Source organism: Nelusetta ayraudi, unplaced genomic scaffold (genome assembly GCF_046127955.1).
Source record: "Nelusetta ayraudi isolate G7.1 ecotype Tasmania unplaced genomic scaffold, CSIRO-AGI_Nayr_v1 ptg000068l, whole genome shotgun sequence".
Classification (NCBI taxonomy): Eukaryota; Metazoa; Chordata; class Actinopteri; order Tetraodontiformes; family Monacanthidae; genus Nelusetta; species Nelusetta ayraudi.
This window is the reverse complement of record NW_027466118.1, coordinates 494569-510170: the sequence shown is the minus strand read 5'-3', so window position 1 is coordinate 510170 and position 15602 is coordinate 494569. Positions and strand designations below refer to the sequence as shown.

At 42.6% G+C, this 15602-nt stretch overlaps 1 protein-coding gene across 1 annotated transcript in view; it reads right to left on the bottom strand.

Moving 5' to 3' along the window:
- The window catches only part of ctnna1 (catenin (cadherin-associated protein), alpha 1), a 52141-nt gene extending 49448 nt beyond the window's left edge, over nucleotides 1–2693 (bottom strand). Inside the window, exons 1-3 of the mRNA XM_076041495.1 lie at nucleotides 2411–2693; nucleotides 897–1014; nucleotides 233–428 (exon numbers count right to left, since the gene is read on the bottom strand). Of these exons, the coding sequence (XP_075897610.1) occupies nucleotides 233–428; nucleotides 897–1001 (301 nt within the window). The 5' untranslated portion in view covers nucleotides 1002–1014; nucleotides 2411–2693. The remainder of the gene's footprint in view (nucleotides 1–232; nucleotides 429–896; nucleotides 1015–2410) is intronic.
- Nucleotides 2694–15602: the final 12909 nt, after the last annotated feature.

Genomic DNA, 15602 nt, shown 5'->3' with positions numbered 1-15602 from the left:
TAATATTAATGTGACGTGTCTGTAACCTAAATGAAAGGTCGTCATGAATGGGCTCCCTCACTAAAACACACAGCCAAAGGGAAACTATCAGGCTCAAAATACGCTTCTATATTTCACTGGGGCAGATGATATATACATAGCATATAACTTATTTATCATTTTCCCCCATCTTGAGAAGCACTCTGAACAAGCCGGGAACCACAGACTGTTGCAATATGCATTTTCAATATACCTTGCTTGCGGACATCCTCCACGGCAGCAGTGAGCTCGTCCTTCAGGAACTGACTTTCCTTGGCAATCTTTTCTCCCTTCTCCAGGAAGTTCTGTGTAGCAGTCTCCACTGACGCCGCCAAAACGTGTGCCTTCTTTGAGCGACCCTTCTTCTTATTGGATGGGCCTTTGTTGCTGGAGTTTACCAATGTGGTGACCTATGGCAGAGATTAAAAAAATACATATTTACAAGAGACTGGCTCCAGGGCCTCAAACGTGTTTTGGAGATCAAAGTTATGCAAATACGTGGATGCTATGTAACGTGGACCCAAGAAATAGGAGTTTTGAGATATGGGCTGTGTTGTTTATGGCTCTTTATTTTGCATTTTCCGTCGTCCTTGCACAGAAATGTTCAAGGGTATGTGGACTGTGGTTGAATCACAAACTATTTCCAGGTTTTATATTGTGCAAAATTCACTTCACCATTTCTCCATGATGCGTAAATACACTTAAGATGTGAAAAGTGAATTTTCTCTTATCCTGCTTCCATTTTCAGAAAATCTACACTGAAACATGCAGACCTGGAAATCAGCCCTTTGAGACGACATCAAGGGTAATGCAACATCTTCAGAGTAAGTGACAACATTCCCAGGAAGAAACTGAGTGAAGACGCAAACCAAAATTACCTGGGTGACCAGGGGCTCCAGCAGCCTCTCCACGGCCAAAGTGCGGATCTCCAAACTTTTTGGGTCCCATTTGAAGTTGATGTTGGGTGTATTAATGGTCGTCATGGTGTCCGGGCTTCTGGGACGAAAATGTTGAAACAGACAACACATTTTACAAAGGGCTGAGCCATGGCCAGGGTTTGTGTGTTCCGTTCTTCACAAGCAAAAATCAAGCATATTATGGTTAGCGTTGATTAAAAAAAATAATAAATACCCGTGTCACATATAGAATGGAATGTTGACAACAAGCCAATGTGAAAACACTGAAGTACAAGTCTCTGTGAAGCAAAACTGATGTCTTTACAGGCAATGCCAGAATTTCCATGGAATGGAGGACTAGAGATAATAAACAGAGCCCAAGGGCTCAACTGAATGGTTGGTCAGCTGTATTGAGAACAATGTCACAGACGGTCATTGGCCTACATTTTGAACAAAAAGGCTAAAATCCTTGAAACACCCACTGAACATTTTATTGATAGCTATATAGCGACATACTAATCTGAAGCTTGATTGGTCGCTTTACTTTCAGACATCTTTCCATTTCTCTATGTGCCACTGTGTACCAATACAATTCCTCGTCAATCACTGTAAACAGTTCTCATCCAAAGGTGTATCGCTGTTGTTTAAGAGTAAAGCATGCCACTTAATATAATTATTTTAGAGAAGTTACAGTTTATAACTAGGCCGACTGCTCGAAGCACCTGAGACAGCGGATATTTTAAATCTCGATTACCTAACCTACCTCGTATACATGGGTGTGGCAGAATTGCCTCTGAGGCAGACAGGAATCTGTTCAAATCAAAACAACCATAGCTCCACGGACAGACGCCGTAGCGGTGCATACAAGTGATCTAGAAGGATTAACGCCTTAAAAACTGGTTTTAGAGCGACAACTTTACTCTTTCACTCTTAACGGTTCTGTCAACACGATCTTTCACTTTTGTTTTTTGGTCATTGAAATATGATCAGTAATCTAAGAAAATACAATTGAGCGAGCAAATAAGCAAGGAAATTAGCAACGAATAAAGTAAAGACAGCTAGCAGGCCAGGACAGACAGGGTGGGTCTCGCACCTGGTCAACCGCTACCGTACGCCCGGTAACGTCAGTAAGTGGGTTAACGGGGAAGCTACTTAAACCTCGGAGTTATGGCTATTAAACATAGATTCAGTTTTTTCAGAAGAATTAGAACGTCACACAGAGCAACTGGACGAGCTGTTGGGCGACTACATCGCTTGTAACTTCAAAAAAAAATGCAGCCTGACGAACTGTGTCGGCCGTAACGTACCTGTTACAGTGTCCACGCACCATGGAACCATGCTAATGCTAATGCTAAACCGCACAACAACAGTCACGTAGCCGGCGGAAAAAACGGACGGTATTCTTCACAGTCAACCACAGTTTAAACACTTCTCGTGAAAACGTAATTGAGTTTCGTAGAGTACCGACAAAGTTAACAAAAACACAACAAACTTACCGCACAGAACAACGCAGCCGAAAAAGTGGAGTTTAAAAGTTCAAAATGGAGGAGTGAGAAGAGTGACGTTCCTTGATAAGTTTTCCTCCCTTCCCAGATTCCGTTCGCTGCTCCCTTTGAAATTCCTTCAATCGCACGTTCTACCAAAGAAAGCGACGAGAATCACGTCGGCTTTCGCGAAACTTTGTCAACTCGTTGCCTAACTTATGAGTATCGGCCGAGTGCTGTCTCGATGGCGCAGACTGTTGCCCAACAATGGACGAGGAGGAGGAGGTCGAAGCGGGGGGGCTGGGGCGGTGACCGACTTGCTGAACTTCCTGGCAGCTCAGCGGGGCGACCACACGACACAGCGGCCCAACGACTAGGTGTTTTTGGGGGGGCGTGACGCTCGTATTTTGTGCCCTTATATGGATTAATTACTCTTTGCGCAAACTGTGCGTTTAACGAACAAAAATACCGGTTGTACAACTTGGTTTGTAACACACAGATTGAAGAGGAAACTTTCAGACTCCCGTTAAACTTTAACCGGAAGAGGCAAATCCGAACAGTTGAGTGGGGAGCGATCGGTGCTCCCAGTGACAGCTGCCCTGAGGAATGTGTTGATGTCAGTCAGACAGGAATTAATTTCCCGAAATGTAGATTAGATCCTTGGTGTCAACCGTCCAACGCTGACAATTAAAATATGGGGACCGATAATGATTTTTTTTTTTTATTAAATAAATAAAATAAAAAATAAAAAAGTAATTGAGAACATGATAAAAAAAAAATTAAAAAAAATGTTTTACCCTTGTTTGTTTTCATTGTGTTTCTGTAGAACTCGGATCCTGACGACTTTTGTTATATTAATTATTCTAGAATGCTAGTTCTTTTTCACTTGTTTTGCATACATGTAGCAATGTTCTTTTAAGTATGTCCTTAACATTCTTTAATTCAAGGCGAATTGCCTCTGTAGAAGTCTGAATGAGTGTTGTATGTCATTGCATTGGTCTTTTATGTGTTATGAGACAAAATCCTGTTGATACCTTTATTTAAAAACATTACAGAGTTAGTCTGTATCCAAAGCATCATGTTCACATACATTTTAAAACTATAAAACGTTGTTTTAAAAGCCGATACAAAGAGATAAATCCTTATTTTTGAAGGTTAAAATTTGCAACAGATTGTGCTGTTTTAATTAAGTTCAATAAGTAGAAAAATCCAAAGAATCTTAAGGGTAGGTTTTTACACAAATTTTATCCGCAACTTCATGATTAATGTATTACAATTTAAACCTTTGGCATAGTCCTGAGTCTTTTTTTCAGTAATTGGTTATATTTCATTCATCAGTAAGTCCGTCATTTGGCTGCCAGGGAGGCCAACTTAGTTTGTGCGATCTGAAGGCTTGGATGCAAGATAAACGTTTTTCTATGTGAACCCATGCGTCAATGTCAGAGTGTCAGACATTTTTATTTTATTTTATTTTATTAAAATAAAATAAAAAATCGCAATTGTGACCAGTTCGTCACTCCTTGTTGCTTACATTTCATTTCCCCTGTAATTTCAGGACAGCCTGGTTTCATACTATCTGTATTTGTGAGCATTTTTTCTTTTTCTTTCATGTATATATTTGAGGTCTCACGGGTGCAAACATCAGACGAACACACTCAATAGCAAGCAGCAACACCCAATGAGAGGGGATAGAGGGTGCTGACTTTGCATCAGGCCCAGTCACACAATGGCCAGGCTTTATCTACGCTGTCTCTTTCTCCTGCATTATCATGTGCTACATGAGGAGATGGCTTGTAGATGTCCACAATGCCGCAATTTCAAGGTCAAGAGGAAGCGTAAGCTCCCACCAGCGTGCACCCGTCCCACTTTTATGGCTTGTTGCAGGTGTGACTGATAAGAATGAGACATTTGATAAACATATTCAAGAGCCGAGCATTTTAGTTTGGGCCTAATGAAGTGTGAAAGCCATAAATAGATTATCTCAAGAGGCCAGGTGCCTCGCCTCCCCTCTCACTTTTTCCACACAGACACACACAAACACACACTCACACACAAACCTGCGTCTGCAATGCACACACTGATGTCTGTAAACAGATCACGCTTACAGATTTAATCCAACGGCCCAATAAAGTTAATGGAAAAGGTTGTTTTTTTTAAACATTTAAGCTGCGTACCTGGATCTCTCCTATCTTCCCATTATACTCTGTGCTCAGTGAAACCTATTTACCAAAGGCAAAATATAATCACATATGATAAAGGAGTGCAAACAGATCATGATTTCAAATAAGTGTATGGAGAGAAATGCGAGAAAGACGACGGGAGAAGCAGGCTGCATTTCAAGTCGGCAGCCGCAGAGTTGACAGTTTGTCTCATACAACAATGGTGTTTTGTTCCGCAGGCAAGTACAGCTAACACACTTCTATTTGTTGGCTGGAGTAGGTGTTAATTAAGAAGCTCCACCAGTGCTGCATGAATTACAGTCCTGGGCAGGATGGGCTTACAAATGTATGTGTGAAACCTTTGATAGAGCCTGAAAATATAATTATCATCCTGGAATCCTCAATGGCTTTTGGGTTGGTTTTGTTGTTTTTTTTTTTTGTCAGGTTTTTTTCTTTTTTGTGAAATTAGCACATTGAACCTGAGTGGTTTTGCACTCAGGTTTTTGACCATGCTAAAATAAGGGGCTGATCGTTAAACAGGCTTATTAATTCCCCACAAAAAGGGGCGTGTTGGCGAGCTGCTTTTTCGTGCAATATTAATTCCGCTGAAGAAACAGGAGGACCTGCCACTTGCGGAGTGCAGCTGCAGAGATTAGTTTATCCGCTTAATACGCGCAAGGAGGGATTGTGTGAGGCGCTGGAATGATAAATGTTTGTCCCAAGTAACAGCTTGCGAGGAGGACAAGTTTGGGTGCCCTTGACCTTCAATCTTTTCTGTACCTGTTGGGCCTGACAAACGATAAGAGTACAGCACGGCATAAATAATTCCTGCTCATTATAAAGGGGTTGCACACGCTTGTGCGGGCTGAATGTATAATTGAGCGCGCATGCAAAAGTGCGTGGAAGCAGCGGATTGAGAAGGGCCAGCTTTTATGTTTCCATTGTTCCTGTGTTTTTCGGGGGGTTTTTTTGCATTCGCTATCTGGATTTTTGAATCAAATGTTTACGTTATTAAATGTGTCAGTCGTCTGCTATCTCTCCAAGCAGTCAAGACCATAGATCAGCATTAAATTCCTATTCAGGAAACACAATGCCTTATCAAATGGCAGACCTGGCACTGCTTGGCGCTGATAAGAAGCGACTTAGCCACAGGTGAGCCTCCTCCCTAGCTGTGTCGCTTGCTCTTTCGATTGTTTTTTTTGCAGATGGGGGGGAAGTTACTGTACATTAATGCTTGCCGTCAAGGCGCTTACTCATACTTTGATGTTGAGCGAACGGGAAGCTTCCACACTGCAGGAGGAATTTGTTCCCTGACATAAGGAACGCTGTGACTTTCAGTCTGCCCACATTCACCTGACTCATCCTGACAGCCGTCCATGGAGCCGCGTGATGTCATCCCCAGCCCCCCTCCTCTTCCACCCAGCCCCCGAGCAGGCCTCTGTACCTACTTGATTAGAATGAGCGCCGTTCAAACAGCGCGTCACTCCTCCAAGGTATTGCCAAGGGACTGAGGGAGAGTTGAGAGCAGACACACCAGGAAAAACAAACAATGATCCTCGAGAGCGTTTCCTTTTCTCGCCGAGCAACGAGGAAGCGTTCGTTATTTTAACAAAACAAAAAAAGTCCCTCGGGAGGACTCATCCGACGTGTTCCCAGTTAAATGTTGGGCAAGTGATGTCATGGCTTTACACACAGCCTTGCCATATGACTGGACCACACAGAGAAGGTCACAGCACTCATGACTCAAGTGCTGTTAAATGTGCCGTTGGTCTGCAGAGCTCCACCTGCTGGTCCAGACAATGGTGTCAGACTGGAGCCGTCTGTGTGTGGTGCGTGTTGCTCTCACAGGAGATGAGCAGCTTCCTTCTTGATGCTGAGCAAACCGGATCATTTCTTCTAGATGGCCTTTTAGTTTCTGCAGGACTTAGGCGAGCTTTACAGATCTGCCTTTGAATTCAGGTTATTTTACTGTATCAGCCCGAAAAGCAGTGGCGCCAGCATTCCAGGGAAAACTGTGCCATTGTGTAAACAAGAGCGCATATGATTTTCAATGCACTCCTGGAAATTATTTTTGTGCTCATAATACTGCTGCTCCTGGGTGTCTCACAGTGGGGCATGCATTAGCATGTTCAGAATGATTTTACACAGTCAGTGATTACTGACTGAAATGCAAATACCAGCAGTGGGTGACACACTTGTAACTCACGGCGCACTCGCTATTCCAGAAACCTTGTTTTATTCAGAAATTCTCCTGGGAGCTGCTGGCCTAATTTCCTGCTTTCCAAGTGGGATTCGGGATAAAGGGAGGTGAGGAACGTGGAGGAATCCGCACAAAGGAACACAATGCATTTCAAAGACGGAACGAGTCATAGATCTAGACAACCCCCCATTTTTTTTTAATGTTCTAAATATGGTTATCAGTTCCAAAAATATGTTAACCAAGGTTATGTTTACAGAGCTGAAGAGTTAAACAACATCTAATTATAATATGGCTTTAATTTTGATGAGGGAAAGAATTTGTTGAGCGGTTTTCATGCAAATGCACCGTTTTAATGATATTATTTTTCTAGCCACTAGCATCCGTATAATAAGACATAGCTATGATTTTTAATTTTCAACTGAATGAATATCATCAACATAACATCTTCTCTCCTCATACTTCATACTCTGTTTTTTAGTAGTTTTAATTCAGAAGTATATTTAATAGAGAAAAGGATCTATAGGGCTGATGGAAATTACAACGTCTATTCTATATAAAGTTTCAGAGCTAATTACACCTTTTAAAGAACCTCTTGTAGCCCAAGGTCCCTAATTACAGTATTAGGAAGCAGCTTAAACAGAGTGGCGGAAACTTAAATGTAGTTTACCTTTGCAAAAAAAAAGTTATGTATCTTTTAATATACTAAGATACACAAACCAATCAATCTTTGTTGATGATAATGATAATGAAAATGTCCAATTGACTGAACATTCTTTAAAGCCTATATCCCTTGGAGCCCATGTAAAGCCTATTAGACTTTCTCTTCAGTCACCGTGAACAAGCTCAAAGCGATTCATGCATATTTCAAAAGCACAACTTGTAAAATAACTGCCAAAAATGGAAGGTAGCTTTAAAATGTCAGAGTGCTGCATTTTACTGGGGTTAACACCAGTACTTTGAAAAAATAACAGCTCAGAAGGCTCAACATTGCAAACTCTAACTGTAGCCTGGAAGACAAACTGGACGAGGTATAAAGGTGACAGCAGTGTTGTGATAGCCCAAACAAATTCTGTGTAACGTCAGGTTGGAACGTGGCCTACATGTGAATGCGTTCAGGACTTCCATTGTGTTAACAGACCTCAACACTTCCACATGACTTGTTTGCATGCTAACTTCAGGTTCAGTTCTCTTGCTCAAACAGTTTAGCTTTGTTTCATATTTTGGTGAAATTATTGCTTTTAAACTGCATTTAGGGCTCAATCTGATAATTTGCAGTATGTTTGGTACGTTTCCACACTTCTTCATCATGTGTGATTTTCATATTTCATGTATCGACTAACAGTGAAAAGGCTTGCATCCGATGCGCCGCAGTTGTGTTTGTGATGGCTCCGTGTGACAATAGATTGAATGGAGACTCCATTCCCAAAAGAAATTTTGCAGTAGTGTCAAGATTTATTTTTTAAGTGGAGGGAATGATGCAGGCATATTGGAGAAGTGAAAACAACTAGAAGGGGAAATGACCTTTCAATATTAATGATGCAAAAAGCCATGACATCATCAGGACCCGCTCGAGTCCACGTGATCCATGGAAAATGAATCGCTGTGACTGCGGGAGCGCGCACACCCACAGCCCCATTTACACCATATTTACTTTAATAAGAATTTATCAAACCAACTACTGCGCTCCAAGCTTGAGTCACTCGTTATTGAATGCTGCGGCAGAGGTGTAGTAATTCAATGAGCGCTGCCTCCCAGTTGAGACGCAGCTGATGATAGCTTGTTGAAATCATGGGCACAATTTTCTTGGGGGAAGGGAGGCTTGCCCGTCACATGCTTTGCAAAAAAACAACAACACATAAACTACACCACCAATAAATGATTTAGAGGCAAATATCACACAGTATTTATTGGGTAGGAACTGAATTCAGATAAAAGCACAGGAAATTCTACCCAAAGTCAAATTTTTGTCCCTGGCTTCCTGGCTGTGAACCATTTCAGAGGAGCCATACATCACAAACTCACAAATGACCTGTTTATGATTGGGGTGGGAGAAAAGATAAATAAATGAAATAAACAAAGTAAAAACAGCTGAAATGGCATTTTCAAAACAGACGGTTAAAAGGTCAGTTTCCAATTTTGTGCGCTTTTTCAAAAAGCTGCAGACAGGCAAAGAGACTTTGGTGGCTTCGGGCCATCTGCAGAGAGGATGACAGGAGTTGGGCCAGTTCCGTCAATACGTGTTTGTCTGTGACAAGCACTTAATCACAGGTGGCTTAATCATGACGTGTGTGCCAACAGAGTCTGTAAATCACAGCAAATTAGAAAAGCATCACGCCGGGGCGGTACAGTAATACGACTGGCTAGGTTCAACCAGGGTTGAACATCAGTTATTCGCAACCAGGAAGAGTCAAGTGGACAACACTCTCTTCTGTAAACAGTATTGTGTGGAAGATGGAGTGGAACTAAAAACCAATCTGTTTACTTCTCTCAATCAACAGGAAAAGGTCAATGTCGCATGTCGCATTAGGGGGATGACCAAACCTAACCTGGCAAGCCGGGTGGAACATTTCCTGATTTCCATGAGCTCTGCTCCTGTGGAAAGTATATCTGAAGGTAAGGGGGAAACGCGCTGAGCGATTGTGCAGCTTGGACCACTCAGTTTTGTCACACCTTTTTCAACAAACCGGACGGTTCCGACTGAAGTGAGGAGCAATATTAGCCAGAGCTGGCTGTGAGTGTTGCTATTTCAAACACTGGCATTTGCTGTAGAGCTAGAACCTTTCCTGAAAACCAGGTGACATTAAAACTGGACTTGGAGTTGAAATCCAAATGTGAGCCTCAGAATTTTCATTTGTTGTATGTTATGTCAAGTGTATGTCTATATGTACCTTCATTTTTAATTTATTTTCTTTGCCCCAGATGGAGCATTCAATATGCAAGAGAAATTTCAAATTAATGATAGTGTAGTAACATCAATCATTCAATCAATGAATGCACCACTTAGAGAAAAGCTTTCTGTAATGTTATTTGTTCTTCTTTCATTAAGAAAAAACCTAGCTACGACACCACCCACGCTAATTTCCGTCAAAACATTAAATCTGATTGAGTTTGGCAAGATGGATGAGTGAGACTTCAGAGTTGAAATCCGAACCATCCCAGCAGCCTTACAGAGGGTCGCCTGAACCAGCTGCACCTGCTCCCACAGCCCCAGAGAATAACGCTGCGCTGGAGAGCGACTGTCCCAGGCACGATGCTGCTTGCGTGTTACACCGTGCTGTGCACTGATTCTGACCAGCAGCACACAGTGTGGCAAACAGACAGCAGAGAGAGATATTATTCTGCAACACATGTGGCCACCCGGTTTCCACAGAGGTAGAACATAGCCTAGCGATAGCAGCTACAAGCTAATGCCACTTATCATTCAGTCATTGCCTGGAAAAGCTGAATTGAACTTTATAGATTCTCACTGTTTTGAGAGATATGGACACCATCATTGTGTTTGTTTTGTGTCAACGTACTTTGAAATCTTAGCGGAGTGGACCAGTCGCCTTTTAATGAATGGCAGTCAATCTTATGCAGACCCAGTTAATTTGACAATATTGCTATGCATTATGCAGAAATGTGCAAGGTAGTGCATAGTTGATACAAATTGGTTGTCAGGGTATTGTGACGCACTATGGATTTTTCTGTAGTTGGCAAAGTGTGCATGACATCGAACAAACTAAGAGCTGAAGCACACGTTTCAGAACACAATGAGATTCTCCTTGGCCTAAGATGCTGATATTATTTTCTTATTTTTTTTATTTTTTCCGCCAGCAGAAGAAACACCAGAGCAAAGCATCATCACTCAAGAAATATAGCTGACAAAGGGGGGGGAGAGTGTTGTTTTTCCAGTCGTGTCACCGGCTCTGTCTAGCTTTTGCAGTGCAAAGTATGGGTCACTGATGGCAGAAAAATCTTCACGCACACAGAAGGGACAAAAAAAAAAAAAAGATCCTCTGTGTGCCTGACATTGATTCCTTCCGATATACGGACTCCCGTCAGGGTGGCTGTCACCTATATCATGGGTTATTTTTGGTTCCCGTCTGGAGGTGTTGTCAGTCTTTTTCACCTGAAGTGTCGCTGTGATGTGAATGGATAATGAGGTGTAGGAGTGAATGAGTGGCTCTTAAAAGAACCCGTTAGCAGTGAGAGGCACCTTGCCATCCTTCGGCGCCTTAAAATTCAGGAGGCAAAAAAAATATATATATATACATATATATATCTATATATGTATGTATATATTTCGAATGCCAAGTGGCAAGGTTTTCGGGAATGAAAAACATGATTGATCGATACGCAGAAATCTCGCACAAAAACAGAAATTGCTGAAGACTTTCCATTCGTGCTCAAGTGATCATCCATTTCCAAACGAGTTCTTCGTCTATTTTCGCCGCCTGCAGGATTTTGGCAAGAAATATTTATTTCAGCGGATAATGACCCCATAAACCAGAGCTGCGCAGCGTCGCTCACCGTCTACCTGCACGTGTGAGCGTCAACTCCACCGCAATCCGGGAAGAAAAGCGACGGCACTCTCCCACTGGAAAGTGAGAGGCGACAGTGAAGCCCCTCCCCCCTCCGAACCCAGCTGCCGCTTTCTCCGAGATGCAACTTTGAAATACAACTGCGGCAGACAGCGTTACACACAGGGTGGTTGCCAGGGTCCACAGTAGTAAACAATCGCAGAGTATCTGTCAGCTGGCTGCCTAATCAATCAGGCGGATGTGTCCACTTTAACACGCTGTCAGGCGAGCTTTATGGATTTTTATTTTGACACTTTGCTGTTGCCAATAACACGGGGGGGCGGGGAGGGGGGAATCCCCCAGCGTCAGAATTTTGTGATATTTCCAGAGTGGAGATAAATCTGGTGCAGCATCAGTGGATGGATCAATTTTTCAGACTGCGCCGTTTTTAATATACTTGTTTTGAACTCCTGAGTGCCCTGACCCATGTGGAAATATAACCACATAATAAAGAAAAATGTGCACATTGCAAGTTCTATAATGAACATATATTTTTCTTTGTTAATTAGCTCACCCGTTTTCTTTATTAAGCATAAGGTCAGTGCAGTTTCAAAGCAAGGAACTCATTAACGACTGAGATGGACTCTTTCTCTTTAATCCAGCCAAGGATTAAAACTCCAGAACAATTCATAACAACCACTTGATTTGTGCCAAAAAAAAGGAAAGAATTTTTTTTTTTATTTGTTACTGCTATTCTTATGTGTTTGGTTGTTTGTGTTTGTTAACACCTGCTGACATTTCCCAACAATATTTATATATTATTTTTCCGAACGTGTGAACTTGATAACAATGCCTCAATGTGAGGTTTAGGCTCAAAGGACAGGCGCTTCCCTGAATCTCTATTCACGCAGTCTCGGCTCATTGTGTTGCACCCATTACTATGTTGTTGTTGTTGTTGTTTTTTGTTCCCTCTCACTCCTCTGCTGGTGTCACTTTAAACCACAGCAGGCAGCCGGTCTTCAAAACAAATGGAGCCGAATCCATTTTACACCACATGCTCAGTATTGAGCAGAAGACGCTGGCACTGAAGAAAGCATGATGGAGCATATTTAGCAACTGCTAAGGAGCCAGATATTTCTTTTCAGGGTGCGGTAGGGGCTGAAAATTAAGTAAAACAACTGCGCGAACTCCTGCTGCAAAAATCATGCGGCGTCTGTCACACTGGTTTGTGCACGCCTGTTTGCAAGCGCAATCACAATTAAAGTGTCTGCCATATAGGTTAACTGTCAGAGTCGTAGCCGCGATGAAGTGCAATAATTTGGCCATTATTAGGGGGGTGTTCCAGAAAGACAAACCTTGACAGACAACTTTCCTAATTGCAGTCGCATCTGTGCAAAGGACCTCAACAGGAAGGGAAAACACATGCTGTCGGTTCACATTTTACATGACAGAGCTGTCACCCACTTTGCAGCCGGCACATCGGCGGGAGGATAAAGCGGTAGATAGAGAAAAACTGTAATCCCGAGGTTAAACCAAAGTTGACTGCAGCGCTGACATGTCTTTGGAGACAGGACAAAGACGAGACAAAGTGATAATGGAGGGCACTGTCACGATGCAATTGCGTGTTGGAGGAAACTTTTGGCACGCCACTGACAGACAGGTCTGGAAATTTAAAAAAAGAAAAATTGAAAAAGAAAAATTGAAAAAGAAAAGAAAAACAGCCGGTGACAACAAACCCTAATGCAGCTCATTCCCTCCCCAAAAAAGTGCCTTTTCTGAAGCACAATGAAGCCATTAGGCATGAAGCATGACAAGACGGGAATAACAAACAGAATGAGGTGACTGACCCAGCTGTGTTTCTACAGAATCAGAGAGAAGGGGATGGGTCTGCTGGGCCCGAGAAAGAAAAGGGGAAATATGGAGCTAGTTGAAAAGAAGAGTGATCAAAGTAGAGAAGCTCTGTATTGCCGCAGCAGGTCTCCCATAGCATGCATGTGAAAGAGCTGCAGTCTGCCTTTTCCACACACACACAGGCACGCTCACACACACACACACATACACGCGTGCTTACACACATATACTCCTCCTGCGACTCATTTCTTGCTTCTTGATTGCTCAGCTTTATTTCACCAGTCGCGGTAAATGTTTCATATGCTATTGGAGAGGTTTTTTTTTTCTCGCCCAAATGGATCCTCTCCCTTATGAAAAATGTAACCCGACAGATGACGAGCCCGCCCTCGCTTACACATGACGCTCGGGTGTGCCAACTGGAAGGGAAAAAAATGATTAGCAAGTCATTTGTACGCCACGGTGATGAGAAATTCCTAAAAGGCTGACGCCCCGCATCGTGTTGCATTTGAGAAATCAGCCGATGCCTGATATAATCATTAGTCACAAGTGTGAAAGTTCTGCAGCTTTTAACTCAAAGGCTGGAGTGAATTAATGCATACAGTCAGTTCAGGATTTCATCGAAGCAGCAGGTTATTAGTGGCTGTGCTTAAGGGGGCATAAAGCAATGGGAGGAGGTGTCAGATATTTGTGAAATACAATCAACTCAAAAGTTGAGACACAGCATCAAAGGCGGGGCCCCCATTCGCCTCTTTATAAAGGCTGCAGAAGCACATTAGGGCTAAAATACAGTGGTGGGAAAATATTTTCAGACCCTCTTAAAATGTGAAACCATCTCAAAGATAATAGTCAAATAATCTCAAAATCTGTGGCTGCAACAGACAGACGTGGACAGAAAATAATGATAATAAAGTAACAAACAACTAAATGACTGCTGCAAATATTATCTTGTTTAAATATCCACTTTTGATCCGGGCAGGAGCGTGCTCAGGTGCAGGAGGGCCTGACTGCACTAAAATAGATTGCACTTGGAAGAGTCATTCTTCACACAATATATCACAGATGCATGAGTGGTCAAAAAAACTCTTTTGCACCCTTGCATGAGACCCCCTAGTGAGCTTGGCCAACCTGAATAGGAATGAAACTATCTATCTGGCAGCTGTGCAGAAATTACGATGCTCAGAAAACCACCCACCGATTTGCATGTGTCTGAGGGCCAGAGTGCACATTGTGAGGCTGCAATCATGTTGTTATTTCCCAAAAAGAAAAAAAGAAAAAAAAGAGTCCACTGTCGGTTTCCTGCGGGGCTTAAAGTTCAATAACTTTGCAGACACGTCAGCTGGATGTGAAGATTAGCTTCAGCGGCAGCAGAGATGCTGCAACACGGGCTGCAACACAGGCAACCCTCTGTTTTGGTTTTATTCTGCAGAGCAGTGAAACACATCGCTGCGCAGGTAACTGAGGAAGTTGTCAAAACAATCGCAATGCGTAGATGGTCCTCACGAGTCAGAAGCAACTGTTTCTCTTCCCCTGACTCGATGCCACCTTCCGACTGTCAACCATCATCAACACCTCCATATCGCTAGTTTTCTTGCATTACTCCATGATAATTTACGGCAAACGTGTACACAATGCACATTTTCTCCAAACTGGAAACTTTGAAAGTAAATACATACATTAGGCACATTACTGTTACATGGACACAACCACGGCGCTAGAAGTGTGTGTGCATGCGTGCGTAGTAAATGCCCTTCACTTGTCAGCAGATGCCACTCTGCACGGAGCGATGAGCCTCCTTCTAATCTCTTTATGCGAAAAAGAAAGACAGTAAACACGCCTGACAGATTTCATTGTCGAATTATTTCATCATTTCACCCCTTTCTGCACGGTCCAAACATTTACAGCAGCACATGAACTGGATCCAGCAGTCTTTACTCTTCTTTCTTTAGTCTTCTTTTCTTCTTCTTCTTTTTTTTTTTTTTAACGCTAACGCGCCATAATGCCAGTCACATAGGTTTGAAGCTCAAATGTGTGCAGACTTAAGGACGAGCTGATGGCAGCCGTTTGAAAAAGATGTTGTTGATCTACTCCCTCTCCCTGCACTGCAGTATTTTTGAATCTTTGATGACTAAAAGTGCAAAAGGGACAAATGAATCATAGGGTCAACCCTGTCCAACAGAAACGGAGAGCATTACTATTTTAGACGAGTCCCACTGCAGCATTTAACTTGGCTTTAAAGAACATTTATTTAAATCAAATTAATTCAGTCTCTAAGAGAAGGGCAGATTTTGGAGGGAGGGGGTTCGAGGGGGTTCATGCTGTGTGCAGAATGTGTTTCTCCACACGTGCATTTCGGTAAGTAAGGAGGGGCCAGAAATGAAATTTTCCTCCCGTGATTTTCCAAATATTACATTCAATTAAGTTTGATTAGCTCAGGTTGGTGTGAGAGCACAGCAGTGTTGTGACAGTCCTGCGAGGGAACATGAAGTGTCAGC